At 37.3% G+C, this 27746-nt stretch overlaps 3 protein-coding genes and 1 long non-coding RNA gene across 11 annotated transcripts; all 4 read right to left on the bottom strand.

Annotated features, from left to right (window-relative positions):
• Positions 1-255: 255 nt before the first annotated feature.
• On the bottom strand, positions 256-1992 carry LOC143424262 (uncharacterized). Of its 4 annotated transcripts, XR_013101911.1 has the most exons (3): positions 1567-1992; positions 1394-1443; positions 840-908 (listed from the first exon to the last, which is right to left on the bottom strand). It is a non-coding gene; the product is annotated as an uncharacterized LOC143424262 (long non-coding RNA). The 4 variants fall into 4 exon arrangements; XR_013101908.1 differs by lacking the exons at positions 840-908; positions 1394-1443 and adding an exon at positions 256-671; XR_013101909.1 differs by lacking the exon at positions 1394-1443 and having other exon boundaries at positions 818-908.
• A 2010-nt stretch (positions 1993-4002) lies between these two features.
• Positions 4003-9708, bottom strand: LOC143422526 (importin-4). 3 transcript variants are annotated; one of them, XR_013101734.1, is made up of 16 exons: positions 9540-9708; positions 9085-9171; positions 8904-9011; positions 8674-8826; positions 8412-8597; positions 8043-8337; positions 7728-7885; positions 7040-7637; positions 6714-6949; positions 6432-6643; positions 6002-6342; positions 5755-5930; positions 5410-5618; positions 5013-5323; positions 4728-4914; positions 4003-4669 (listed from the first exon to the last, which is right to left on the bottom strand). XR_013101734.1 is itself a non-coding variant. In XM_076893252.1 (15 exons), exons 1-15 carry the CDS (start codon positions 9591-9593, stop codon positions 4790-4792), a joined length of 3249 nt encoding a protein of 1082 aa, XP_076749367.1. In that variant the 5' UTR covers positions 9594-9708; the 3' UTR covers positions 4003-4789. The 3 variants fall into 3 exon arrangements, 1 of the variants encoding a protein (XP_076749367.1); XR_013101735.1 differs by having other exon boundaries at positions 4003-4176; XM_076893252.1 differs by having other exon boundaries at positions 4003-4914.
• Positions 9709-12656: 2948 nt separating this feature from the next.
• Positions 12657-17742, bottom strand: LOC143423160 (uncharacterized). Its single transcript, XM_076894282.1, has 2 exons — positions 16415-17742; positions 12657-13537 (listed from the first exon to the last, which is right to left on the bottom strand). Exons 1-2 carry the CDS (start codon positions 17622-17624, stop codon positions 13281-13283), a joined length of 1467 nt encoding a protein of 488 aa, XP_076750397.1. The 5' UTR covers positions 17625-17742; the 3' UTR covers positions 12657-13280.
• Positions 17743-19738: 1996 nt separating this feature from the next.
• LOC143427683 (uncharacterized) lies at positions 19739-21120 on the bottom strand. 3 transcript variants are annotated; one of them, XR_013102344.1, is made up of 5 exons: positions 20921-21120; positions 20589-20720; positions 20229-20267; positions 19955-20162; positions 19739-19807 (listed from the first exon to the last, which is right to left on the bottom strand). XR_013102344.1 is itself a non-coding variant. In XM_076902016.1 (4 exons), the coding sequence occupies exons 1-4, from the start codon at positions 21085-21087 to the stop codon at positions 20135-20137; spliced, it is 366 nt and encodes a 121-aa protein (XP_076758131.1). In that variant the 5' UTR covers positions 21088-21120; the 3' UTR covers positions 19932-20134. The 3 variants fall into 3 exon arrangements, 1 of the variants encoding a protein (XP_076758131.1); XR_013102345.1 differs by having other exon boundaries at positions 20589-20651; XM_076902016.1 differs by lacking the exon at positions 19739-19807 and having other exon boundaries at positions 19932-20162.
• Between the last annotated feature and the right edge of the window lie 6626 nt (positions 21121-27746).

The raw sequence follows: 27746 nt of genomic DNA, 5'->3' as shown, positions 1-27746 counted from the left end.
TTGAGTACTCCTCGCTGCCGCAAATAATGTGTGCATCCATGAATTGAAGCTTGTAGATAAGCTTGAATACGTAATGTACTCTAGTTTGTGTCAAGTTATTTACCCATGCCAATTTTTCATTTTGACACGCGGTCCCATTGCATGAAAAGTAAATAAAAAAGCCAATTTGGTGTCAATTACAAAACTTGAACTATTAAGAATACATATAGTGGAAATGCTAAATGCGTCCAAGTGTAACGTCTGTAATTAAAAATATAGGAAGTTAAAAGTAATCAATGTTTAAAAACCTAAGAAAAATTTTCTTATCGAAACTTCTAATATACCCGGAAATGTTCTGAGTAGTACCTATTCATATAAAACACTCGATAAAAAAAGGAACAACTATCATATAAGCTGCGATTAAAGCCTTAAAGTGATAATTAACGTTCGGACGTATAAAAATCGACGTACATCAGATATAGGGGATTTACTAACGCACACATGAATAGTCGCGAATCGTGCACACGGTGACTCGAAAATGCAGCGACCTCCCACCGCGATTACAAAACGAACGTCTTTTAGTCGTCGAACCTTTAATTACATATTGGTTTAGCATCTTCGCATGTAAATGAAGCAGCAGACACGTCATCACACGCCGCCTTCCGGATATCGAAGACCAAATTCGACCAGATCTATTAAACAAATGGTTGCGGATAAATGGATACGATTTGCTTGATAGCTTTCGCATTGACAAATAAAATAAGACAACGAATCGATTATTACACTGTTTAAGGTGTTTTGGAGAAGTGTTTGTCCAAATGACTTCATACGAGTTCATGACGTTTTCATGCGAGTACTTATTTTGTTTCATCTTCGTTATTGGTATTCTATTCTGTTCTCGGTAATTGTACAGCATACGGTTCTTCCTGCTGTTAACATTTAAATTATTCTCAAAAATGAGCATCTAATCTGTTTCTAAAATACAATCCGTACGGTGATCATAAAAAATCAAATAAAGCATTATAAATCAGTATTCCATTTCATCCATCAAACTTTTGTCCGAAGCATCGACGGCCGATTGATAATAACACTGTTGATTAACAACGGAATAATCAAGTAATCGATTGAATCACCTGATTAATCGTTCCTCGTGAGTAATTATCGTGTAGAAAAGAACGGTGCCTGTACTTCGTTCATTTTATAACAGGTGCAAAAAAACAGTTGCAACACCAGGTCGGCCGTGTAGGTAATCGTTTTGCCATTAATGAGGAACGGTCGTCAACAACTCATGGTAAGAACCATGTCGTTGGAATATTTTTATTTGCGTGCGAATGTTTATATCAACGTCATGCGCAGTAATAATATTAAATGTAATATAAGAAAATAAAATGAATAATAGCAGAAAGATACGAACACGGAGGATCAAGTATAACGTCAGTTTGACCAACACAACAGGCAACACCCCTAATAAATCAGAAATAAATATTTTGAAACATACACATGAGCTTTCAGAGTTACCAGATTACCACAATATACTCTTTTTTTATATTTAATAAACACATTTGACTCAAACAATGCTTTACTCACCAAAATTACTGGAACATTGCCATCCCCCATATCATGCTTCCAATTTGCGCCAAACTATCCACTGTAGCGCGCACGACATACGTTTTCACTATGTAGACACGTTGTTCGAACAATTCATCGATGGGATCGTACGATTTAGCCGTCTTCAGCCGTTGCGCGCAATAAGCCACTTTCGTCTGACGAAACTTTCCACTAGCGATATCTCCATGAAGCATAGTAAGCTTTAACAGGCCGACACAGTCGAGCCACGGACATGGGTCGTATACCTACGGCTCCTTTTCGATTCGAGTCATGGTGGAGATTCCAAGGTCACTCACCAGCATCAACCACTCGATGTACGTGCACGTATAAGGTGTACAAAAATTTAATGCTACCTCGAATTACAATTTCAATGTGTCCACTGTTGATATTAATAATATGCACGGTTTTTCAACAATAAACGAAACGTTGGCTGATTACATTTCTCGTACAATGGCTGAAATTTCAAAGTTTAAGTTTGCAGGATCATATTTGTCAATATTTCTGTTGTTTGTAGTAATATTTCGCTGTATAAGTACTGACAATATGCGCCTGATTATTTCCAAATAAGTTGATATTTTGTTTTCAGATATTCAATTCTAAAAATTCTTTTCGCTCGTTCATCCGTACCATGTATCGTAAATGAAATCTCAGCTTATACAACTGGCGTAGCAAGCTTTCTAAATTAAAGAAGTATGATTTTTACGAGTAATTTGAATAACAAGAATATAGATCCTTTTATTGTTAGTTTTAAAAGGCACACAAGGTGAGGTGTATAAAAATACGTTAATGTTTTGGTACACTGTATATATAGGTGCGTGTACCTGTGGGTATACACACATTCAATTATCGATGACTAACTCACCCGGCTCAATGGCATGAAAAGAACCTCGATAGCACTTTATGACTTCCGTCGTCTCGCTGTCGGAAGGTTGTCGATCGAAAAATTTGTAGCCCTCAACAAATACGTAGACACGACGTATCATCCGATCGTAAGACTAATTATGACGGTATATACATATAGAACACTTTCTCAAAACGTGTTGTACACTTTACAGGAAGTGTACTTCATATTTGAATATTTACGTAGATATGTGAACGTCCACTCGTTTCAAGGATTACTGCGGTCACGCGTTATGGTAAATCGGTTCGGTCGATAATGACGAATTCTTTTTTCTTAGACGAACGATATACGTTGAGATTGTTTCCTAATATCTGATTATTCTTCGTGTAATTTTAATTTTATGATTCAACTCATGTAAAATCTGTCCATGTGTTCGTACTTATATTATTGAACATCCGCACTGAAGTGATATTTCTGTTTACTGAACATAAAATGGCGAAGACCTGCTGTATTTCCATCAACTCGTTGCTTTTTATGTAGATTGAAGTCATTTTTGAATAGTTTAACTTCGGAAAACATGTGTACACCTGTGAATCTATTAATCTATACGTGATCGATATTAATTCATTTTCTTTCCTGCCATACGACTTCGTTGATAACGATGAGCTCTTCTAGTTGTTTCCAGGGAATCGATCACTTTGTTTACACTTGTTAAAGAAAAAATAATCAAATTTATAAATAAATTAACCTAATCTTTATCATTATTTAATAAATTTATTTTACTAATTAATTATACTTTTCTTAATGTTTATGATATTATAAATTAAAATTTTGCAAGCATTCATTTTCTTCGTCTCTATCTTATTTTGTCATCTCTATCTTATTCTTGTATAATGTATAACACTGCTTCAACGTCATAAACTATTTTCTCCTTAAACTCACTTTGGTAAAAATTGAATCGCGTATAATTCATTATTTATATAAATTTCTCATTAATCTTTGCACAAACAACAACTATTGTATATCTTACTCTTCACAGGCGGAAATTGAATACTCGAAGTTAAAAAGACGAATGTTCGATAATTATCTAAAAATATAACAACCTACTGGACTTATCTTAGATTTTTCGATAAAGTATCGATAGTATAACAATATTCGATATTCCAATCCTACAAAACGATGATATACTTTAAATTTTACAATCAATGTTGCAAAATTTCATTGCCTATACTATTACTTATACATTTTTTATACACTTTAATTAAATTATTGTAAATCAATGTAAAATTACCTAGAGTGAAGTTCTTTAAACTGTCGTATAAATATATACATAACTTATATTTAATACACAAGTATGCTCACTAAATAATGCAATAGATTACGTTTATTCCATACGTTAATAGAATTAATAAATCAACAACAAATCGACTAACACAATTTAAATGTTTTCCCAATAATTCGGAATGAAAATAATGAATAAACCGACAAATCTTTAGTAAAGTTACGAATGAAAGTTTATACCCATGTAAATTCTTTTTACCAATGTAATCTGGTAATCAAAAGAAATACATAAACTGTTTTTAAAAAGGATATAGTGCAACAATTTTATTTTTCAAATAATACATTTGTGTTTAATGTATACATGCAATGTATGCTTCATGCTATACGTAACATTCTTAGTTACAAATAAACATAGAAACACGATAACCGAAACGTTCGTCGTTTCTGAATATAATAGTCACTTACGCCTAGTAACAAGTATGTGTATCGTTAGATTTAAAAATCACCGATTTCCGTGATTTGTAATAAATTAATTCGTTTAACCATACTTGCAGCATTTCGGATCTTATGTATAAATCATTTAGGAAATCTAAGATTACGTAACAAGTTTTCATGCATTTATAAAAAAAAAAGGCAGAAAGAGGGAAAAATTCAATAGACTAGAATTTCATATAAATTGTCCAATCAATATATATATCCATATGAGGTGTATCGTAAACTGAAATTATATCAATATATAATACCGTAAACCATGAGCACCAAATAAGATTTCATAGAGACCAGTATTCTATTACATTATTTATTTAATTAATTGCACTTATTGACTGCCTGATGTACGAGCGTAACAAAAGATATGATTCCCACAATGATGGCAATATTCAAATAATGGACATATATATATATGTGAGTGTGTAAAATTGTTAGCTAGTAACCAGCATTGTAAACCTTAACTTGCTGTAACTTAAAAACATAAGATGTATCGTATATATAATTTTCTTAGTGGTGAAAATATCTTTACCTATCAGTCTGCATATTCCTTGCAAAACAGCACATTCACGAGTAGTAAGTCCATACCAAAATCTAAGAAAATATACGTTGAATATTCGTCACGACTTCTGCTGGGAGCTCAGCGTATACGGAATTCCATTCATTTGGGAAATCTCGTTGAGAGGATTTGATAAATTCCATAATAATACTTTTTGCCTCTACGTGAAAAATGTATAAGCATATAATGGAATATATATTACAGTAATTCCAAATTTTTTTATTATATTGAAAAATAAAAACGTAACGTATGACATACCATCATCGGTGGCTCTATCTTCATGTAATACACTTACTGCGACTCTGAGTAATGTATCCATATAAGGACGTAAAATGGAATGACCAGCTTCGTACAATGTTAATATACTTTTAAAGACTGCTTTATTTTCTTCAAAATCTTCTTTCAACGGCAGTTGTTTAACAAAAATTGGGAATACTTGCTCGAGCGGTATTCCTGGATAATTAGTAATGATAAGTCGTGCAATAGCTCCCACTATGTTGTCCCTAGCTCCCACGTGAGATTCTTTACAGATCAATCCTGACAGAACGTTTAGGATATCAGTATAATGTCTATTAGATAGTTGATAAGGAAAATATACAACAGCACAAGGGCGAATTTATAATAAAAACTTTTAAACAACATATTCGAAGGATACGGATAAACTGCTTCTTTGCCATGCAGTGCGAGTTCACCAATTCCGTATATTGCGTTGTTGCGTACTTCAGCGCTTGGATCATCCGTAAGTTTCAAGAATATAGGTAGAAGTTGAAATACGAAAGTAGATACTCTATGTTTAAGGCCCGCAAAACATTCTGAAATTGTGCCAACCGCAAAAGATCTTTGGGCTTCAGATTTGTTCTTTTTCTAGAAAATATTATTTAGTTCTTAAACTTGTTAACACACGATTTGAAATAATTCATAACTATTAGGACGCAACATATGAAATGCCAACTGAATGGTTTCTAGTTTTTTAATTTAATTTAAGTACATAAAGCCGTACCAATCTTCCTAAAAGCATTGGCAATATGGTTAGGAAATGAAGTTCAAAGTCTTCGGGTGGTATTACTTTTCCGAAATTAGATAATACATCACCCGCACATTCTATCAACAATTCGTCCTGTTCAGCTTCAGTATCAAGGTCCTCCGCTTCTTCTTGATCTTGGCATGCCGTTGAACCTGTCGTACACAACTTTTTTCATAACTAATAGTCTCAAGTGATAAAAATGCAATTTGTGTTTAACATTTACCTAACATAACATCAGTAACGCTATTTATTATAGCCTCTTTATGACCTTCTCCAATAAGGACATCTGATTTTATTTCCTTCAGAAGTTCTGTGTAAGCGTCTAAACCACTAATGGCTACAGTTCGTTCGACACCTAATCTTATTAATTCCGATAATTTTGGAATAAATACCGAGAGAGCTCTTAATAACGCTTCCTTCCCTTCGTTGGTGTTAATTTTCGAAAAATTAATACAAAACTGTAGAAGAGCATCAATAGAAGCCTTACGGATATCTTCTTGTGGATAATTGATTAATTTGAAAGTTTCCACAAAAGACTTTTCAAGGTAAGGTAAGAATGCTTCTCTAAAAAATAAGTATAGGACAAACAAATACATAAAATAATTGTAATAACTGTACTTTAAAACAGGATATTAAAATATTAACTATCTTACTCTGTATGCTCTGCTATTTCTTTCAACGCTAAAACTGCTTCTTCTTTTTCTTCAATGTATGCATTCTCAACGCTGTAACCGGCTACATCATCATCGTCGTCGTCATCTTCATTGTCTGTGTTCTCAATATCTTCTTCTTCGTTTTCATTTTCATTTTCTCTAAGATCTTCGTAAACAGGAAAGGCAGAACTTTCATCCTCCTTAAAGTGGGGCTATCAAAAAACACAATACAAATATAAACATGACTGACTCATTCATGCATTAATTTTATGATTTACATACCACTATGCCTTCTGAACTCTGTATACTTGTTATTAGATATTCAACAATTTCTGGTAAAGCGCCTGCCATTTCTTTCTTCATGATAGTACTGATCGAGGCAAACAAGCCGTAAATCGACTTTTTTAAATCCGGGTCTTCTGTTTCTTTCAGCAATTTCATTCCGAAATTGAGAGATCTACTAGCCAAAGGTGCAAAGTTTTTATCACCTATCGTTCTTGCAATTACTCCTAGAGTATCTATAATGTTAATTAACTCTATTAATAACTCTATTAACAAAAATAATTTACAAAACTTGGTTCAATTAAAAATATTTCTAATATACGAACCAACTGCTTGTACTTGAAGACACATAGTATCTTCCGTTTGCTTTTCCGATAGATAACCATTAAGAATGGAAACAATCTTTTCAAAATATGGCAACATGTGCTCTTTACTTGCCATAGCAGCTGAGCCTATGGCACTCAAAGAGAGTTCTCTAACATGAACCGTGGTATCTGCATTCAGAATTTCAAACAGCCTGTCCATTAAAGTTGGTAAATACGGCAAGAGACTTTCATTCAAATTTTCACAAAACATTTCCAATGCATAGAACATGCGATCAACAGATGGTGGTTCTTTCTTGTCTTGTTTAATATGCGCGCATATTTGGCCAAGATATTCAAACAATACTGGTAATAACTCTGATGAGTATTGAGAAATATCCGGTTGTAAATGTTCAGAAAACTGGCCGAGTGCAAAAAGTGCGGCATTGCGTACTACAGGGATAGTATCGGTGATTCCCTGGCAAGTGCAACGCAGGAAGGATTCGAGATATTTGGTGCGGATATATTCTGAACAACCTTCTGCCAATACTGCCATTGCTAGATATGATGCCTTTTTTGCATATACATCAGTGCCTTGAAGACTGGGTTCTATATATCGTAGCTAGAAAGATAGCACAAGGACGAAATATATACATTCAACATTAAAATCATATCTTTATAACAGAAATTATTAAAAACATATCAGCCGTACCAACTGAGGAATTAGTTTCTCAGGTGGTAAATTGAGCGCGAGTAAATCCAATGTTTGTGTAGCACAAGTTACGGGTGTATTGTCCTCATTATCACCACTAAAGTATACCTCATCATTATCATCTTCAGGTCGTGTAGACATAAGGATAAACAACATATCTGTAAAATTATATTACAAGATTGTATCTTTGTACAACTACAAAATAATTATATAATTCATATCCTTTTGGTGGTAAATAATGTTGGAAGATTTGCAGACTTTATATACATCTAATCGCTGAACTAAAGAGATATCTCAAGAGATAATATATCTTACCTAAAATGGGTTCAACAAGTTTGTGTTTGATTATGGCTTTCTTTTTCGTTCTAGCTAACCAGCCAATGAAGTTAACTGCTTTAACTCTAAGAGCATCATCTAATGATTTGTTACTAGCAATAGCAAGGCACATATTGACAAGAGGCTTAATATGGGGAGCTATCACAGCAATTGCATTTTCACACAATTCATCCAGTACTTCAAAACATTCGATAGCTTTATCCTCATTAGTAGTTGTAAGAGTCTGTATTGTGGTCATTATTTGTGGCATCATTTGATGATAAGCATTTACCATCTACAGGAATAATTTATCATTAAACATAGTTAATCGTGCATTTAATTACCATTTAATCATAATATAAAACTCGCCATTTGATTATCTTCAACTAAAGGAACAAGATTTTGCATTATTCGTATAACATAGTATGCAACAGGATTTCCTAAATCATGTAAACTATTCAGGGTTTGTCCTAGAAGGACTGCAAGTGATGCAGCATGTGTGTGGTATGCATCCGGTGCAATTTCAGTCATAATTGATAAAGTATAAGTTCCCAACTGTATCAAAATAATATTTCACAACAAATGAATTATATATATATATATATTTAAAATACCTCATTATTCTTTATACCTCTTTATCCATTAAATTTTCACTAGTAACTAACTGTTGGACAAACTGCAAAACTTCTGGCCAATCATTACTAGGCAATTCATGTTTTACAATTACACCTATTAGTTGTGCAATTGCATTCTTTACAAATTTTTCTGGTTCATTCACTAGTGCCTAAAAAAAAGTAACGACTTATATGTACGTAATTGTACGACTTGTATGTACATAATTCTCAATGTGATGTTATATACCTGTAAAATTATGGCCTTAAATTCATTGCGTACATTCTCTGGTAATTTTTGCCAATGTTTTCCTTTACTATAACGCTTTCTAAGTAGTACAGCTGCGTATTGTCTTATCTAAATATACATTATTTCTTATTATAAAAAACATTTGATAGAACTACAACATTTACACGATAAAAGTAAGAACCTGGCAATTCGAGGACGATACAATAAGTTGATACAATGCTGGTGTACTTTCTGGTTTCTTAAAAGCTTCTCTAAGTTCTGCTGTTCCCTGTAAACATTCAATCAATGTGATATCTAGTTAGATACAATATAAAATTCTTTCTGTATCAATATTTAAATACTCTGCTGTGGTCACTCTTATTCAGTATAAAGAAAGTTAAAGATTAGTCTATGTGCATAATAATAAAAGATACACAAAGGGAGAGAAAGGTATTGAAAACAATGAAATTGTGAAATTAATTGACTTCATGCGTGTAAATGATAAATGCAGAATAATATTTTCTACTAAAATATACAATGCGCATCAGTTAAAATACCTTTGAACTAGTTTTTAAGTGGTTATTGATAGGAATAAACACGTGTTTTGAACATTTGAGAATTTCTATCAACTATTGAACGTCAACTTTTTTAATATACCTGTTGTATCGATGTGTTATCGGCTACAAGTAACTTCAGTAGTATTTCTTCCATTGTTAATGTAATACTAGTAAATAAAATATGTCTATTTGGCAGTATTTCCGAACAAAATAGCCGGCTATCTACTACCGCTGTTCTAACCTGTTGGTGATGTTTCTGCACTATCTCGACGCGCATGCGCAACTATATTCGTGAACAAAATTTCTTCAAATTCCATTAATTTTCATCGAAGGTTAGTATTTAAAGAAAGTTAAACAATGCTGCTTTTAAAAGTAGAAAGGTAAATATGCTGGCAGAAATAATAGTCTCAACAACACCAAGGAACTTTTTCTTTTTTGAACATCAGTATTATGATTTGAATTGAAGAAAATTACTTAGTTGACTGTACAAGTAGAGGGCACTCGGCGTATTGCCATTTATCAAACAAGTATAGATTTCTTATTTCAAAATGTGTTAAAATTTTTCCTTAAAATATATATTTCTTTAGAATATAATACATATCGATTGAAGTGAACGCTAAACAGGGACAATCGCAGAACTGGTCATCGTTCAAATATGCGAATCATTGATGGTAAAGGGAATTGTAACATAAGAATAATAAGACGATTTTATAAGTAAATGGTACCGGCAATGAAGGTAAATAATTGCAAACAAATTAATCCCATTTCTATAGTTGTAAGTAATTGGGATTGAACCTTTTTTCGCTTTCAGATCTGTGCAGTGTAAGTCGCAGAACATTTGTTACGACTTCACCTAGTCTCGCATCGCGTCGAGCAGTTTATTATTTTAAAGCTAACCCCTTCCTTCTCTTTCTCTGCTCCTCGTTCACCCTTCTTTCTATTTCGTACCCACACCGTTGCTTCCTCTCTTTTCGTGAACGCTCCGATACGGAGGCGTCTTGAGATAATGCAGTCTCGAATTCTTTGGATCGTCGTTTCAAAAATCCACGTACGGGTTAATTCGTGGAAGACGGACCATCGGCCATCATTTTTCACGGTTTACACTGTAATTTATTACCCTCCATACTTTCCGCCCTTGGCTTAATTCAATCAAAATTTAACTCCATTTTGGACAACCTTTAAGGAGACTAGATACTCCCAGCTGAGAAATCAAAATTATCTAAAAATTCCTCGTAGAGAACTTATCTCTTATAGATCAAGAACCGGCCACTCATCTTGAACTTAGATGCGCTGCAAGTGGCTCCTCATAATTATTACTACAAGTGGGTATTCGTTAATTGAAGTACAGCTCCGCATTGAGAAATTTTTTATGGTAAGATAGATATAAATTTTGAGAGTGATGCTCCGCGTTTTTAAAAAATATCTGAACAAAACGTTGCCGCAAAAATTATTGAACAGTAACGCGTTGATTTGTTGCGCAAAAACCATAGTGAAAAATAGAAAGAATATTTTCTTCTCTTAGGAAGGAAGCTATCGCAGAAATAAGAATACCGTGAACTACGGACCGAGATGGCCTGTCAACGGCATCATTGAGTGACTCTGCTTGCACCTCGTGCATATTCGTCGTCTGGCTTAACGTGCATTCCGGATCACCGATGAGAAGTGGCTCCTTTTTGTACCACTTCAGTATTTAGATCGTACGTTATTAATAAGACAAAATAAAAAGTGAATTAAAAAAGCTATTACAAATTCCGTATTATAAAAACTTTCGATAAACGATAACATGGTAATCAATTCGTTATATAGGTACTTAACATTGGGACAAGTTGAGAAGAAGACTTCAAAGTGTCTCCTTAAAGAAATCACAGAATAAAATTTTGCAATTGAATTGGTAAATTTGATATTCGAATAAAGTGCACGCAAGGAGATCTCAAGTGGTTGTTATCCGTGCGACGGGCAAAAGTTCGAACTTCGAGTTGGCAGAAAAAACTTTTAATGCGAAATTAACGTCGGTTATGAATCTGTTTCGTGTAAGCCGACACCAAATGCGATCCACCATCTCGTATAACGTCCTCTAATTTATTACATAAGCAATCTGGCGCCTCTTGATTCTCTACGTCGATTCAAGGAAATCATCGATAAATAGCGAAGAAGCCTGAATCGACGACACAAAGGAGCATTTATCTGTGAGTGACGACGGTGCAATGAAATTTGTAGCTGAAATTATATTCAAATGTTGGTATGTACTAACACAATGTATTTTACCACAATAATACAACGTGTACATTGTAGATATATTTACTATATACTTGTAGGATATAAACGGGAACTCGGAAAGAAATCCAAAGAAGAGAGAAGTTAGTACACTTTTCTGTACTAACAGACTCTTCATTTTTTATTACTGCAGTTCTCATTCACATAAGGAAGACCACGTGGAATGAATGTACTCATTTTGCGTAAATCAAGGCAATGAGCGTGTATACTTCAATTTAAAGTCCTGATTCATACGTCCATTTCTTAATCACATTCTTCCTTGACTCTTCCTCAACCGCGATAATGAGAACCGGATCAAGTCTCACAGCGCTATTTTTGGACGTGACAACCGGATCGATAATCGAGGACTAGAGATTTCAGCGAAAACGTGCAACACGTGATTTATGAGAACGTCGGTTAAAAGGAACCGATGGTATTTGAACACGTGACACGAACGAGTGCCTGAAGGAACTCCATATTACTCAAATAAGTGCATCTTAGCCGGCCCGAAGGAAGCCTCCGACGTGTTCTCGTCATTTTTATGGTAGGGACGGGCAACAAGATGTTCCAATAGAAATCTGTTATGTATTAGAGCAAGCTACTATCGTCCACGACCATATTATCCTCTTTTATAACCTTCCTGCAAAGGATCTTGGGCTGTTGGCTATTCTTCCAGATTTTTAACGAAACAGCAAAATTCTTGCTGTGTTCGCCATTTTTTCTTTTCTTATTCCTTTCTTTCTCGACAAAGAAAAGAAATAAAAAGTCCGAATAAGTTCCTGACAACGTAAAATTTGATCTTCTTAGTTACATGATATAAATGAAGAACTATAAACTTGTGAAAGGTCTAGTGGAATTGTTTCTCGACAAGGAGTAGCTAAAGTTGAGTAGTTTAAATGGATGAAGGACTCATGCGAATAATTTATCGTACAGTACTGATAAAAAGCATTATCACGTTACATGTAATGACGACAAGCACCAAACCGTCTGATGAACAGAGAATTCTCGGAATTGGTTCAATTGCGAGAAGCAGGGACTAGATGAGCCTGGTGGTATCAACAAATGCTTCTGCCGTAGCCACAAAACCATTGATGTGACGTCACTATTCTTTAGCACAGTCTGATATATCATTAGATGAATCCATCGTGGTATTTTAAAACCATAACATACTTACCATCATCGTCTATTCCAATGAGGTGAGAAAGCGTCAATGAAAATCGAAGCAACCAAAGAACTTTCTTCTTCTTTTCCTCTTTCTTAGCAAAAGAATCGTTTAATTCTACATTAATCTTTTGATTCGCGGCGATCGACTTAAATTAGTAACATTTATTCTTATTATAATTATAAATATAAATAGAGAAGCTTCGATGCACACTGCTGTCGAAGCGACTGTTTAAAAAAGTGATTTTCTTCTTCCCTTTAGAAATGAAACATCCGAAACACTCGAATAGGTCTATTTGCGATATGGTTCATAGATCTTGCTATTTAAATGCTCTTTTTTTTAGGGCACTAGATCATCGATGTTCCATCGACACTGGACATTACAATAGTACGTTGTTTCCCGTTTCTTCTCGGATCGTCACACGTTTCACATACTGTACTTGATCTGATCGTAGTACATCGTCGTGGGCGTCGTTGTTGCCGTATGATGAATATTCGAGGAAACAGTGCCAGGTATATTTGATATACTCAAGCCACCGATGTTGCTCAAGTTTAGCGAGCTTAAGGAGCTTAACGAGCTCAGGGCAACCGATCCAGTTGGATGGCCAAAGTAGGACGGTTTACGGTCAATGAGTCCACCTCCAGAGCTATTCGAATTCGAGTTTGAACACTGCATCTTTATACCTGAAACAAAATTAAAACAGAAAGGTAATAATTTCCATTACGCTTGAATTTGTTGAGTTTCGAATCGCTAAATTCTTTACGAAAAATTTAAACAGAGGACCACACATAGAGCGGCTAAGGGGAATGAAGAAGAAAAAGTGAAAGACCTCACGATACGGAATCAGTCCTTGTATAGGTACGATAAATCTAAAGCTCCAGCAGCTCTTGAGTAGTTCTTCTTCAAGTACGCACTTCACTCGTGTCTCGACCGCCGTTTTGTCTCTCTACTTCCCTCTTTTACCTATACATTTTTCTTCTCAAATCCTGCCTATGTACATTGTACATTTTTGCAAAAACGTATATTAACAATAACAGTACAAATAAAAGGAGAAGGTGCAAAAAAATTTAAACATCACTACCTCTAGAGTCTGTATGAAATGCAATACTAATACACCGAGAATAAATTTCAAAGTAAAAGAGTGGAACAATGTGCAGTCAAAATGGGAATGCATCGACTACACAGGCATACGGTACGATTAAAAAAGATATCATCTCGACGGCAACTGGAATTTGGTTTGATTCCAAACCGAAGACAAGTGTAACGAAGGTCTTAAAAGAGCGTCGTGTGTGGTCTCAATGGCAGTGCCGTTAGTCAAAATCTTCCTCGACCTTCCTTGCCATCGACGGATCTAAAATTTTCTGGCTCGTGTTCGACTCTTTGCTCTCTGCACGCGAATCTCTCCGTCCTTTCCTTCTCTCTTTCCCTTCTTCTTTTCTAACCAAGCGCACATCCGAGCGTGCTGTTCAGACACAAAACATATATGATTGTAGGTTGTGAAAGAAGAGCACAGAGGAGCGGTTCCCTGAGCGAATATCGGCGGCGTTCGTGCCAACAACGATGCCATAGTCGCGGAGTAAAGAGATCGGTCCAGAAATACATCCCGAGAACCGGGGTGGAAGAAAAAGAGAAAGAGGAAAACTGGGGCCTACCGTGGCGTCTGCGGATTGATCTCGTTTACACTTTACTGGCTGAACCAGGAGGAGAAGGAGGAGGAGATGGTGAGGGGAAGATAGAAGGGTGCGTGGGTGGCACGTTTTATCGATGCCACGGTGTATCGAGGTGAAGAGAAGGAATAGATTGTACTTATAACAGGAGTGCGCGGACGAGGACGATATGTTGATCGATGAGATAACAAATATCGTCATTTCAGGAACGACTTTATCAGGAATAGATTAGAAATTTTTTGGGAATTTATAGGTTGATACTTTCAGTACAAATGTTTTCTACATTACAATATTCTTTGCGTCGTAGTTACAGGGCTCATCTTTCTCGATGTTATCGTAATATATGTACCAATTTGAATTTATTATTGAAACTTAATTAAATACTCGAATCCGCATTTCTTTAAGAGACACTCAGTAATGGATATACAGATTTTAAATTGAAGAAATTATCGATGCACAGTTTAATAAGTATAGAAAAATACTGTTAGTAACTAATTAGATAGGATATTATTGAAGGTTAAGTACCATTTAACAAAACTGCCAATTTATCGTCACGAAAACAGATCTCGATCATTATAACATTCGTCGAGACTATGAAACCTATATAAGGTTCCTAGATAAGGTTCGATTTGACGAAGAATTAATTAATACACCATAAGAGTTGGATGAAAATACTGAAAAGGGATATTATTTAACGAGTATGCGAATCAATTGTCATAGAGACAGTCTCTGTTTATCAGAACTTTCACACATTGAGTCCGTGGAACCGCAGATTGAAGTCGGTTCCGCAGAGAGGTTTAATAAACGAACAGCTAGTGTTTGAGGTAGCCACATTCGATGTACATACTTAGATTAAAGAACATCTTGTTTACGCCACTTGTAAATGTTTACGCGATAAGCGATTTGAGACCTCACTTACCAGGCACGCGACTACCGGTAACCGATACAAAAAAACCGTGTATTTTCGTTCTCCACGATCATTTGTTTATCGCGCGATCGAACGTAGTAAGCTTATGCATTCACGAGACCGTTTCATTCATAAATGAAACGAATAGCGAGGAATCAACAATTCTAGAACACCGATTAAATAGCCTTTGCTTTCAGGCAACTATCAATACGCCCGTTTTTCTTTATGGTGCTATCCGTATCCGTTGAAATTGTTCGTATAGGATGATCTTTTTAAAACACCTTAAAATCGAATGTTTTAAAGGTATTGAACTACGTAAAAATAAAAATCTTCTTTACAATGACATTAATGTATATATATAAATATTATAACATACTTAGATAGCCGATGAAATTACGTGATCGTTTTGTAGCTGTAGACGTTTAACGAGTGTGTAATTGCTGGCTCCATGTTAACCGGTCCCGGGCCTCCACGCTAAATTAATCTAAACGGGAGACGCGTCGGGATTTCGTGTCACGCCGCGTTACACGTGTTATGTTACGAGTTACGAATTACGAGTTCTCGCATGGGCGTGACAGGAATGTCACCCCGACTAATAGGTGCTGTCAGCTCCGGTAATTTTGTATCTCTTGGTTCTGCGTATAGAGAAACCGTGTTTCCTACGGTTTCGTATTAAACGCGAACTACCTTTTAAAATTTATCACCTCAGGGGAATATCTTTTCCAACCATTTGCAATAATTATGGTTTCTATCGCTACTGTCTAGCAGTAGAAAATTTCCATTTCAATAGAAAACTTCAGAAGAACGTGTTTGCCAAAAATTTGCAGTGCAATAAGTAAGGCGATATCCAAGTGATACGCTTGACTTACGATATCCCCTCAGAGAGGACATGCAATTATAAAGGGTTAATATGGTACATTCATGTATTGCACTTTCATATTTGATATCGCTTAATAATCACCTAGAATACGGCGAAGGGAACTCACCATTGTCTGTCACAGGTGTCTGGCAACCGCTGTGAGGTGAACTGACGTTTCCTACAGGGCTGCTGTTTCCAGTCTGTTCCGGAATACCTTGCATAGCGACGTTCACGTTACTTCCAGCATTATTGACTCCTGCGAGGCAGTAACCGACGTAATAGTCCTGTCCAGGTGCTTGGGTGGTAGGCGAGGGATTGGACGGACACTTGTAAGTCATCATTGTCTCGTTCTCCTTGTAAACCGTCTCCGGATGATGCTGCTGATGATCCTTCACGGAGAACCCGTCCGCAGCTCTGTACGATAATTGTTCTTGGCTCCTAGCTGCGTATCCAGGCTCACTTTTAAATGCCACCAATTCTCCGTTTCTATAAACCGATGGTTCTCCAGTTTTGTACGTAACTTCCGTCGTCTTGTACGTCACTTCCGCTATAGGTGGGGTCTTGTACGTGGCCTCGGGATACGCCCAGTCAGCGGAGACTGCGGCCCCAGGCGCGTACATGGCGTACTCCTGGTAATTTTGGTACTGGTTTTGGTACCCATTAGCGTACTCCATGCCGCTGGGTGTTAAATTCTCGTATCCAGGCGTTTGAACACCGACCGGACCGCTACCAGAAAAGTACTGCGGGTACTGAGGCTTTAGGGCTTGACACTTGCGACGGAAACCCCTGGGCCGTCGGCGAAAACTCCCTTCCTCGAACATGTACTCCGTAGACGGATCGATCGTCCAGTAATGACCTTTCCCTGGTCTCCCTAGGCCTTTTGGGAGCTTGATGAAGCACTCGTTCAAGCTCAGATTGTGACGCACCGAGTTCTTCCAGCCTTGGTAAGCGCCGCGGAAGAAAGGGAAGTGTTGTTGAAGAAACGAGTAAATTTCTGAAAGGGTTAATCGCTTCCCAGGACTCGACTGGATCGCCATTACGATCAACGCTATATACGAGTACGGCGGTTTCTCTTGGCGTCGCGCCCCAGGCTTCCTCGGCAACTCCGTGCTGGACGGATTGTTACACATCAGCGGATCCAGACTCTGGTCCTGGTTCAGATTGCTGGTCATCGACAAATTCGTCCGGGGAACCACGGACGCGGAGTTCGAATGGGCCACGGTGGACTGCTCCTGAAGGTGTAGACCGGAGTCAGATGACTCGTTTTTCATCGCGACTCTCGCCTTCTCCGCAGCACTTCCGCGCGGAGTCGACGGGACGATCACTGTCTGATCCATGGAGTCACGCGGCAACAAACATTCTAAAGCTGGAACTCTAATCCCGTCCACTTCACTGCGAACAACCACCTCCGAGAACCTGAACTTCTTGTACAGCCTGCACAGAACTAGTTTCACAGTTATCCAGTGAACACAACTAATTCTAACCGGTATATTATTTATGAAAATTATCGGCAAAATGGCAAATTGAACGTCCCCTCTCTCGTCCCCGCTTGGATAGCAATTTGAATCTTCCCGATTGATCTGATTCGGCGGTGCTTTTGTTGTGTTTATATGCTTCGTTGCGCTAGCCGTTTCCGCGAGGAGTTCTGGACGAATTCGCGTACCGGCCACGCGTTCCGCAACGTAATCACAATAAGGAAGAAGAGAAGATAGGCCGTTATTTACGCGTGCCCGCGATGTAAATTGTTTGCACGGGAGCCGCACGGTGGGGTTAATTATTTAGACTTGCCGTTTTGGTAGACGTTGCGCTGATGCGCCGCTAAGTGTTTTGGGATGACTGGACCTCGGGATCGACTCCGGTTGAAGCCGGTGGAAACTTGGCGCGTCGCTATGACGCGAGCCACGCCGTCACAGGGCAGCCTCGTTTGTGGGAGGCGTGACAAACCCTGGCAACGTGTCTCGACCATCTTCATTGGTCGATGGACAGCCTGCGGTACCAAAGCGTGCGTTCGCAGCCAATAGAAGGCTGGCTGTAAGCCAAGCTGTCACGCCTGACTGTAATAAGCTCTGGATACAACGAGGACGATTAGTTGGGCAAGCTGCGATCACTCCACGAGAAATTGTGGTGAAAAAGATTGCATAACATTCTTCGCTTCCATTGTTTCAGTGGAATCTTCTGAGCGATTAATTGATTTACACGTTAATGAATTTGAGAAGGACGAGTAGTTGATCGTGAATGAGGTTTTCATGATTCAGAAGTCGTCTACTCCTCAATTCGTTTTATGGTTTCTTTCATTAAATAGTTTGTAATAAATATCTGAATGCTAAGAGGGGACGATTTATCGTACTCCAACGTTTCAATGTTATTATTGATTGGTTCCATCGATGTGTGAAACATTAATTGTTAATTACTTTTATTCACGCGCTTTGTTTAGTTTTAAATAGTAAGAAATATTTTATTTCTTACGCCGTGGATATAAATTAATAGATAATATCGCTAGACCAATGAAATAGCTATCCTTTGAAGTAGAACGGCTGCACGAACGCTTAATCCCTAATGGGAAACAAAAATATTAAAAATTGAATTAGATTTTCGAAATTATTTTTTTTTTTTTTTTAATATAAATGAGTAACTTCAAAATATTTCATCGTTTTTGGAAAAATCAGGAATTTAGAAATATACCTGTTGTTATAGCATCTAATCTTCAGGCAAGGAAAAATGGAAATGGATCTATCGAGGAATTTCTTTGCATAGGGAACGGATTATCTTCCACGTAACTTTAGAAACAATGGCAAAGTTCTCTCGATGTTTAGCTTCAATTATTTTCATCTGTCCTTTGCGAAAATTTTTGTTCGTTTAATTACAGGAAAAGAAATGCAGAAATTCGGAAAATCTGAAATAAGTATTACATGTTATATCATGCGCTTAAGAAAAGAAATATTAAGTGTTATTTAATTAATTAAAGGGTCATCCGTCGATCGTGCTTGCAGTTGGAATCACTTATTTCTTAACGAGATCTTCAGAGAAGACCGTTTACAGCCTGTAAATTTTACAAATTTTTGGATTCGCGGTTGCAGATGGTATGAAAAAGCTTCGAGGAACGATTGGTCCACCTGTTGGCCAACGAGGCGTTAGAATAACGCTCCGCCCGAGTATAGAACCGCCCTCCGTTCTCCGTTTCGTGCCTCTCTCGGAAATCGTGTATCATCGATTATCCTGAAATTAGTGCCTATTATTTCGAAATTTCGTACGTGACGTCAGTTTCCAGCACAACTTATACTGTGTCGGTAAATAACGTCCGTTCGTGAAGCACAACGTCGGTTGCACATCAGTTATATCCCTTTTTTGCTTTTGCAGAGTAGATTTTGCACAGTTTCTTAAATGCGTTGTTAATGATTATATTAAAGAGCATAAGCAACGATCTTTAAATGGAGTGGAAGTAAAAGTGACCTGTAAGTACTTTGTTCTTTCTGTGGCGCCATGTCTGAGAGCTTGAGGATGCTCAATAGATGAGATTGAGCTGATAACAAATAATGTATCTTATCATGTAAAACTACTATCTTGGTTTCTGTGTGGAAAGATATTTTGCTTTTTAATTAATTATATTTATTATCTATAACTACTAAATGCTTCATGAAGTCAATACAATAAAACGTTCGCTGTGTACCTATATCATAAATGCTCCATTATGGATCGTTTCTCTCGATAACGTGCGATATTGTTTCTTTAGTTACACAGCGCCAAAGCTCTGTTATCAGAGGGTGTTCCATACCGCGGCTAAGTCACAATGATCGGCTTGTCAATTGAATCGTTGGTCGCAGTCGATCGAATGAAAGTTGTTTACACGTCAAAGCACGTGACGAGATAGCAAGTAACTGATCCCAAAAGAATGAAAGAATCAGGGCTTATCAAGTTCTACGCGCTGGACTTATCACTATTACCATCCTCGAAAGAGTTGATCCATATGCCTCCGTTGGTATCTGCGTTTAAATTTGCCATTGTAAAAACGAATTTATATTTTAACACATGTATATTAAAGCTGCAATCATTATTTTTATAATTGAATATATTTTATTGAAACTCTCGTAGAAACATCGGTAGAAATTTAATAAACAGTGGCATATATCTACGTCCAACGACATCAAATTTAAGATTTCAATAAAAAATGAAATAAACCCTTTCCTCTGAGTTTCCGAAAGAGCAGCAGAGCAATTATTTAATGTCATCCAGTGTCTACTCGACAATATCGTACGTCCTGTGCTCTTTATACCACGAATTCTTAAAGAGTTTGTTTGCCTTACAGCGAACGATCCGACGAAAGAGAAGCGTCACGGCCATCTTGTCTTTGGCTACGAGCTGAAACTCTGCAGCGGATATTCGTTGCTCCGTTATTCCAAATATTTCTTCTTATTATACCTACATCTTCTATAAATCTAATAATCGTTAACGGGATTAGCGAAAATATAAGACTTCTGAAAAGCATGTAATTCCTGAATGCAAAGATAATAATCCTTTTGTTTTTTTTTTTGAGTTAACTTAAAGTTACAAGATAATCAGTCTAAAGACTAAAGAAATTTTTATTTGATTCGAAATTGAAATATCGGTGGAGCTTGCAACGCTCTTTCGAAAGTACGGAGATACTTGGCAGCAAAACTTCAAGGGGTTGAAAGTGCAGTGGTCGTCATTTTTCTTAAGAGACCACCCTTCGAAGATACTGACGCTTGAAGCAGTGTTTACCATTTTACTACCTCCGAAAACCTTGGGCGACGTTTTCTGCGACAGTTTCAAGCGGTCCTTCATCCTCGATGGTCCTCGAAAAAAATACTACTTGACGTCTTCTAGACTTCACCACGGGAGAAGGAAAACGTGGGTTGAAAAAAGATGTCCTACGCGTACCCATTCTACAATCTACTTATCAGTGCCTCTTACTACATTTCAAAGAAAAAATAATTATTTTCTACGAAAGGATTGAATAATTATCTTTTTATCATTAGAAAATAAATAACTCAATCTGTACCGTGTCCTTCCAAGGTCTCGGAATAACCCTTTCCTCCTTTTCCAACAAACAATGCGACATTCGAGCCGTATCGCGACAGTTCCGGATCAGTTTTTTTAAGATATAACGCACGTCCGACGAAGACCACCCGAAGAAAACCCGTTTCGGTCGCACGTGTTCCTCGTGCAGGAAAACCGCAGACCGGAACCAGACATTGCTGTTAGCTCGTTTCATGTCACACTACGAGCTTTCATTTCCCGTCTGTTTACATCCGGTAGCGTTGGTCATTTTGATTCTTCGAGTGATTCTTGTCTTCTAAGTGTGACCAAAGACGTACTTTCAACTTTTTCGTCGTCTTCCTGGCGACCTTTTGCAATACATATTTTCGTATGACGCTAAAAAAAAGGAATCAAGTAACTTCCTTCCGTTTTCTAGGTTTAAGGACAAGTTGATCTTGGATTCACTCTAGTTAGTTAAATAGTTAAGATATGGTACACATTAAATTTCGTGTGCACTGTTCGAAGATGATGTATCGCAATACCTACTAATAAATGTCAGTTAGCTTTAATTGCATCGAATGAGTTCATATGCCTAATTTTCTTTACAGATCAAGTTATTCCGCAGCAGTATTAAACTTATATCTACTAGTTCCAAAATTGACTTCTTTCCTTGCGGATTTATCAGTTAGTAATAAACGGACATTTACTTGAACACTTCAGCGTAGCGTAGATTTATCTACTTGACAAGTGAATAAAATGGGAGGAATAGCAAATGAATGCTCTTTTTCCTCTTATGAAGATTGAACAATTTAAAAGCAGACAGCCTTATATGAAAATGTTAATTGTTGCATACGATATTCACAAGTTTGCACGCGATACTTCCGTTTCGTCAATTCCTCGGTGCTTTACGCGATCCGGCTGCTCGACGAGGCCGAAGTTAGAGTCTCACTGCTTGTGGAGAACACGTGAGGCCCTGACGGCCACCCAAGCGGCCATCAGACGCGCCGACGATATTCTCTGTTTACACGATACCGTAATTTTATACCGCTGATCGTGGGTGCACGTTACGAGCCCTACGTTCCTGTCGCATCTTCGATCTTCTGCTCACCGTCAGACCCGTTCGCGTACCTGTACAAACCAACACTGATCATCTATGCATGTACTTCTCATATAGATAGCCTAATGTAGTATTAACTATTTTGAAAAGTACGTAAATTGCAAAGGAATACAATGAAATAGTGAATATTATACCTGTGCTCAGCTTCTAAGTGACTCGAAATTTATCTATCTATTAGAAACGTGAGATGATTCTGATTGAAGATATACATTAAACCTTCATTTGATATGCATGCGTACAATATTCTTTAAGAGGCATTTTGCATCAGAGTACGCGGTAAAGTAATACGTATAAACATTGATACCAAACAGAAACAATAGCTCTTTTTGCTTGTAAAATTTACTTCGATCGATTGACGTTTTGTCTAATGCATCTCATTACAGAATAAGTTTAATTTCTTCTAATTGCACCAGAAGGTGAAAACAAACTCGGCTTCCTTCAAGGAAACGGATACCTTTTCTCTGGTAACGGGTCCCTGTTTTGATTGGGTCTTAAACTGTATTCAAGGCAAACAATCTAGTCCCTTTCTCTCTTTTGTTGTGCCTTGTCCCGGCCGCGAGAGAATGCGACGCCTAGCAAATGGAAGGGGTAAAATGGAGCAGCACGTGGTTGCCATACCCAGCGTTTCGTATTCTTCGCTAACCCGAAATTTCCAAATTCATTCCTTAGGCCTGTGTTTCGTTAACTGAAAGAACTTTCATTAATTTCTTAGAATAAAAATGATACAGAAATCCAATTTCTGTGTATCGTCTTAATTCCGTTATTTCTGAATAAGTTTTGCTACCCGAGCATACATAAACTCTGTTGAAACATAATTAGAGTGATTATAAAATACTGGAAATTTGAAAACTCAAGAATGTAGGTATGTACATCGAGGCACAAGGTCCCGTAAATTCCGTGGCGACGAAATTTTCCCACGAGGATTCTACAAGCGTCGCGTCGTCGCCGCAGACAGTGGGTGGACTGTTTTCACCACTTCAGAAAGTCATATTGCCTTCAAGAGACACGGCTAGGGGCGAGATGTACACGGTGTCTGGGTAGGAGGCCGCGGGCAAATCATCCACGGATCGATCTATCCAGAAGCTCGTAAATTTCTGTCGTGGCCTGGGCTCGTCCTGGTTTCCTCGAGCACCGTATAATACCCGTGGATTTCTGCAGTCCATCCTTGACGTACAGTGTCTGGATAGTGTTTCTTTTGCGTAAGATCAGGCTCGTCGTTGAAACAGCCGAAGAGGGACGAAGAGGGAAGATCCAGCTCTCAAAATAAGACATGTTTATCCGCTGATGCTGCTATTTTGGAAAGCGCGCAAGTCCCTCTCCTGTACGTGTAAGTTTCTATCGGAAACTCCCCTTGATTCCTTGCGATACTCCACGAAATCTCGGGTTTCACGGGTGCCCGATCGAATAGCGCACCAATTAACCGATATCCCTGGTATTTACTTTACCCGAACGTTTAGCTTACTAATTGGCGTTAGTTTTCGCGAGACGAGAGGACTGAGGTTAGGTTAAATTGATACCTTGTCATACTGTATAAAATCTCGGGTTCCACGGTGTTCGATCAGCTGGTGCAGCGATTTATCGGTATTTTTCACACTTCTCTGGGCTGATCGCGTTCAGTTTATACGAATTGGTCTTCGATTTGCTTCTTTCATAGCTGATACCTAACATTCGATTGGGCGGTTTTCATTTTCGCGAGGTGACGACACAAAACGATTTGTTGTATCGACAGTTGATTATTTCGATTGTTGTAGCTCGTTCGAGACAAGTAGTAGCAGCGGTTATCTACGAATGAGAACGCCTTCCCGCTGCGTAAGAAATTTTTCACTAACCGGGACCGCACCCCCGTGGAGATTGGTTGTTTACGCAACGTGTGTACCCCACTTAATCCGGTGTTTTACTATTTAGATCTCGACTATCGTAGGGGGTTGTTCCGACACGACCTCTCCGATGAGATTCTGTGCTCTCCGACCCTTGGACCCTTCATCTTCTTTTTTCTTCTCGCTTTTCTTTTCCTTTCCAGCGGAAAAAAACTAAATTTCATTCTACAAGTAGCGTGTGGTGGTTGTAATTCAGTCGTGTTACAGTTGTGAAAAATGATGAGCTTAAGAGGATGTAAATAGCGGTGGCAGTATCTCATATTCGTGTCTAAATCTCGTTTTAAATCTGCAACACAATAAAAATGCAATATCTTAAACGTTTCATTACGTTGCACTGTTTTGTTATTTATTTTCCGTTGCAAAATATACCATATTTAAGAATTTATTAAAATATACTCATCTATTTATTTTTGTACGTATATAAGTATTTAATGGCAAACGTTTAATGTACCTTTTTTTATATAAATTTTCAGTTTCACATTGAACTTAAGAACACAACGTCAACGTCTGTACGAAAACGTCTGGTTCACCCTGTACATACCAAAATAATATAGTTAAATATTTTAACTGTCAATTAAATGACAAAATACATGGCATTTGAAATACAGTTATGACAACACTTGATTACAGCGATTAATCATCACGTAATATCGTTTATGGAAGCGTTCGTGCTTTTTCATGATATAATTCAAAACGATTTATTGTTCGCACCACCGCAATGTTTAGACGATTACAATCGACTCTGGTGCCGGACGCTTTATCTCACGTCGTTCCCACCGTTATGACTAATATTCCTTCATAACGTCGAAATAACAGTTCCGACATGCCGAATACAAAACGAACAGTCAGGTATCGCGAAATCTACGACATAAATTACCCACGCCTGATATGCCTCGCTCGTGTTCGTTCAAGTTAGAACGAAGAGCGTTACAGCTGCAGCCATCTTGCCAGGTCGACGTTTAACGGCATCGTTAAAAATTAACGACCGTTTGTTAAAAGACTTGAGCCTACCGGAATAGAAACTGAGAGTCGTGAACGTACACGCTGCCTGCGTTACGAGTCGATGGTAACTACGCGCGATTTTTCAATTCATGAATTCTCAGACATCGGCTGAAAGAATTGTTCAAAAGCGTTGATGGATCTTTTATTTTTTTTCATTCACAGAATTATTAGACAGTACTACCTGTAACACGATAGGGCAAATAGGTTCATTCTGATACTTTCTGATAAAGTAACAAAAGTATATTGAAAAACCATTTCAATTTCTTCCATGAAATTTACTTATTATTTTTACAAAAGCTTTTTCTTTATCTAACGCTTATTTAATTATATAAGTGAGACTGTAAATGAAACCGATTGAATATTTAATTTTGTCGCATTAAGGTAAATTGAAATTTCTCAACTTTATAATAATTGTTACAACTGAACAAAGTTAATTGATTAGATTAGAATTATGTATCATACCTATGGTTCAATCATTTCAATTAAATGCTTCTGTATTTCGATCGCGAATCGAACGCCATCTTCTAAGAAACTTCTCCAATGAACCGGATGTAATAAATCTTAACTTTTTCTTCCACCACTTGCCCTTCTTATCGATGGAAATCTTTGAGGCAAGTTTTCTGCTCGAGACGCTGGTGGTACGATGACGATGAGACTGACAATACTTTTACCGTTCCCTATGTGTTTACAAGTCAGAGTATCGTTACGAGCATTCGGACGTGAACCATCTGTTTGGAGTGTCCAGCGAGAAGATGATACCAAAAAAGTATCTTTTCTACGTTACCCTTTACGTCACTCTTGAGCAATTCTGCAAGAAAACATATAGTATTTCTAAAGTAAAACAATCGATTTTGTTTTATTTTTTCATATTTCTATTACTTTCCTATCGCAAAACAGACACTATTTTTTCTATGAAGCATATCGTATGTAAATAATATGAATACAGTTTTGAACTTACATTGCACAAGACACCGAGCAACGATATGAATATATATTAAGTTATTATTGAATAAGCAGTGAAAAATATTTAATTTTTAAAATAAGTAGTTAGTTTCACCTTTTCTGATGCAAATTCGAAAAGATTCATTCTGTATGACCCATTGCTGGTACGCAGTGATTTATAAGTCAGGAAATTAAGTCATAGTTGGTAAAGTAGAATTTGACTGATAATAACTATGCATTGATAAAGCAACTTCCATGTCTATCCATGACTTTACCTACAGAAATCCACTTTATCGGCAATGCAAGATACATGAAGTTACTCATCCTCGAAGGTCACTATACCACAGATGTCACTATGTATATTAAGACGAAAAGCTGATTCAATCAATAAGATTGCTACAATATTATGAATGGATGAAAATATTCAAATGTAGTATCAATAAATATTGAAGTCTTATGTAATTTAAATGGAACAAGGAAACAAACTTGTGTGCTATTATGAAACGAAATACAATTTTTTGAACAGGCTTGCCGCGCCTATTCGAGCAAAATTATATTTCATAATTTCTCCTGAAGTTAAATGTAACTTCGCGTAATACGCCAAGTTCAATCCTTGAATACTTTAACCCAGACTAAATAAAAACATCGTACGAACCCTCTGTCCCAACCTGTTCACCGACTGATTTCGTATATTTTCTGAACCAATATTGAACCTTTCCCATGACCTTGGCACAACAGGTAGGTTAGTTAAAATCGAAACAGGTCTTGCTCCTCACTTTTTTCACCTTACGTCTCCACAGATTGGTCGAATTATAATCGTTTATTCGCCATATCAAATGTGTATGCTCATCAAAATCTCTCTCGTCTTAATGATCGATGGGTCAGCACTCAATACCGGATTGTCCCTAATCTGCGATCCAATTTGCATATCAATAGAAATACGGTGAGTCGACGAAAATATTTTTTCAGTTGCTCAATTGCAAGTTCGCTTACCAAAGTAACTCTTTCTCTAATTCTATCCGTCCTCTTCTTTCCATAGATTATCAGGTGCGATTAAAAGATTTCCTTTGCAACAAGATTTTGCAATATTGTAACAATAACACCATACTCGTTAAATAATCCTTTTTATGTTGAAAACAAGGGCCAAGTACTACTTAAGTATTAGTAGATCATTCAAGAGAAATAAAAACAATTTATTTCTATTTAATGCAATATCTACTTACTCGCCGCTTCGTTTTTCAACTCCGCTCGTTGACCGTTCCATCGTTATCGCCCGGAGAAAGTCATAAAATTGTGAAAAGCTCTCCCATCGACACATTGAAAACGCTCACTTCACGCCTCAAGAGTTCCATTCTGACACGAGGGGTAAGGTGATTCCGTAGGTAAGGTTGCCAGAAAGGTTGTGGTGGAAAAATAATCAGGAAACGTATGGCGGAGCCGTCGCAATTAACATAGTTGGCAATAAAATGGGAAACATACGACTACACACGTCACAGTTAGTCCAAATATTCGATTTGGACCGTGCC

Source organism: Xylocopa sonorina, chromosome 1, assembly GCF_050948175.1.
Source record: "Xylocopa sonorina isolate GNS202 chromosome 1, iyXylSono1_principal, whole genome shotgun sequence".
Lineage (NCBI taxonomy): Eukaryota > Metazoa > Arthropoda > Insecta > Hymenoptera > Apidae > Xylocopa > Xylocopa sonorina.
The sequence above is the reverse complement of the archived record's forward strand: the minus strand, read 5'-3'. Positions and strand labels throughout refer to the sequence as shown.

Excerpts from the sequence above, each read along its gene's own strand:
- LOC143422526 (XM_076893252.1), bottom strand. The coding sequence starts at position 9,593 with ATGGAAGAAATACTACTGAAGTTACTTGTAGCCGATAACACATCGATA. Across the intron at positions 7,886-8,042 it reads ACTTGTTGAACCCATTTTAG|ATATGTTGTTTATCCTTATG; the intron begins GTAAGATATATT and ends ATAATTTTACAG. Across the intron at positions 7,638-7,727 it reads AGAAACTAATTCCTCAGTTG|CTACGATATATAGAACCCAG; the intron begins GTACGGCTGATA and ends CTATCTTTCTAG.
- LOC143423160 (XM_076894282.1), bottom strand. The coding sequence starts at position 17,624 with ATGGATCAGACAGTGATCGTCCCGTCGACTCCGCGCGGAAGTGCTGCG. Across the intron at positions 13,538-16,414 it reads GACACCTGTGACAGACAATG|GTATAAAGATGCAGTGTTCA; the intron begins GTGAGTTCCCTT and ends ATTTTGTTTCAG.
- LOC143427683 (XM_076902016.1), bottom strand. The coding sequence starts at position 21,087 with ATGAAGGACCGCTTGAAACTGTCGCAGAAAACGTCGCCCAAGGTTTTC. Across the intron at positions 20,268-20,588 it reads CTTTCGTCGGATCGTTCGCT|ATACCAACGGAGGCATATGG; the intron begins GTAAGGCAAACA and ends ATTTAAACGCAG. Across the intron at positions 20,163-20,228 it reads GATCAACTCTTTCGAGGATG|TTACTTGCTATCTCGTCACG; the intron begins GTAATAGTGATA and ends TTTTGGGATCAG.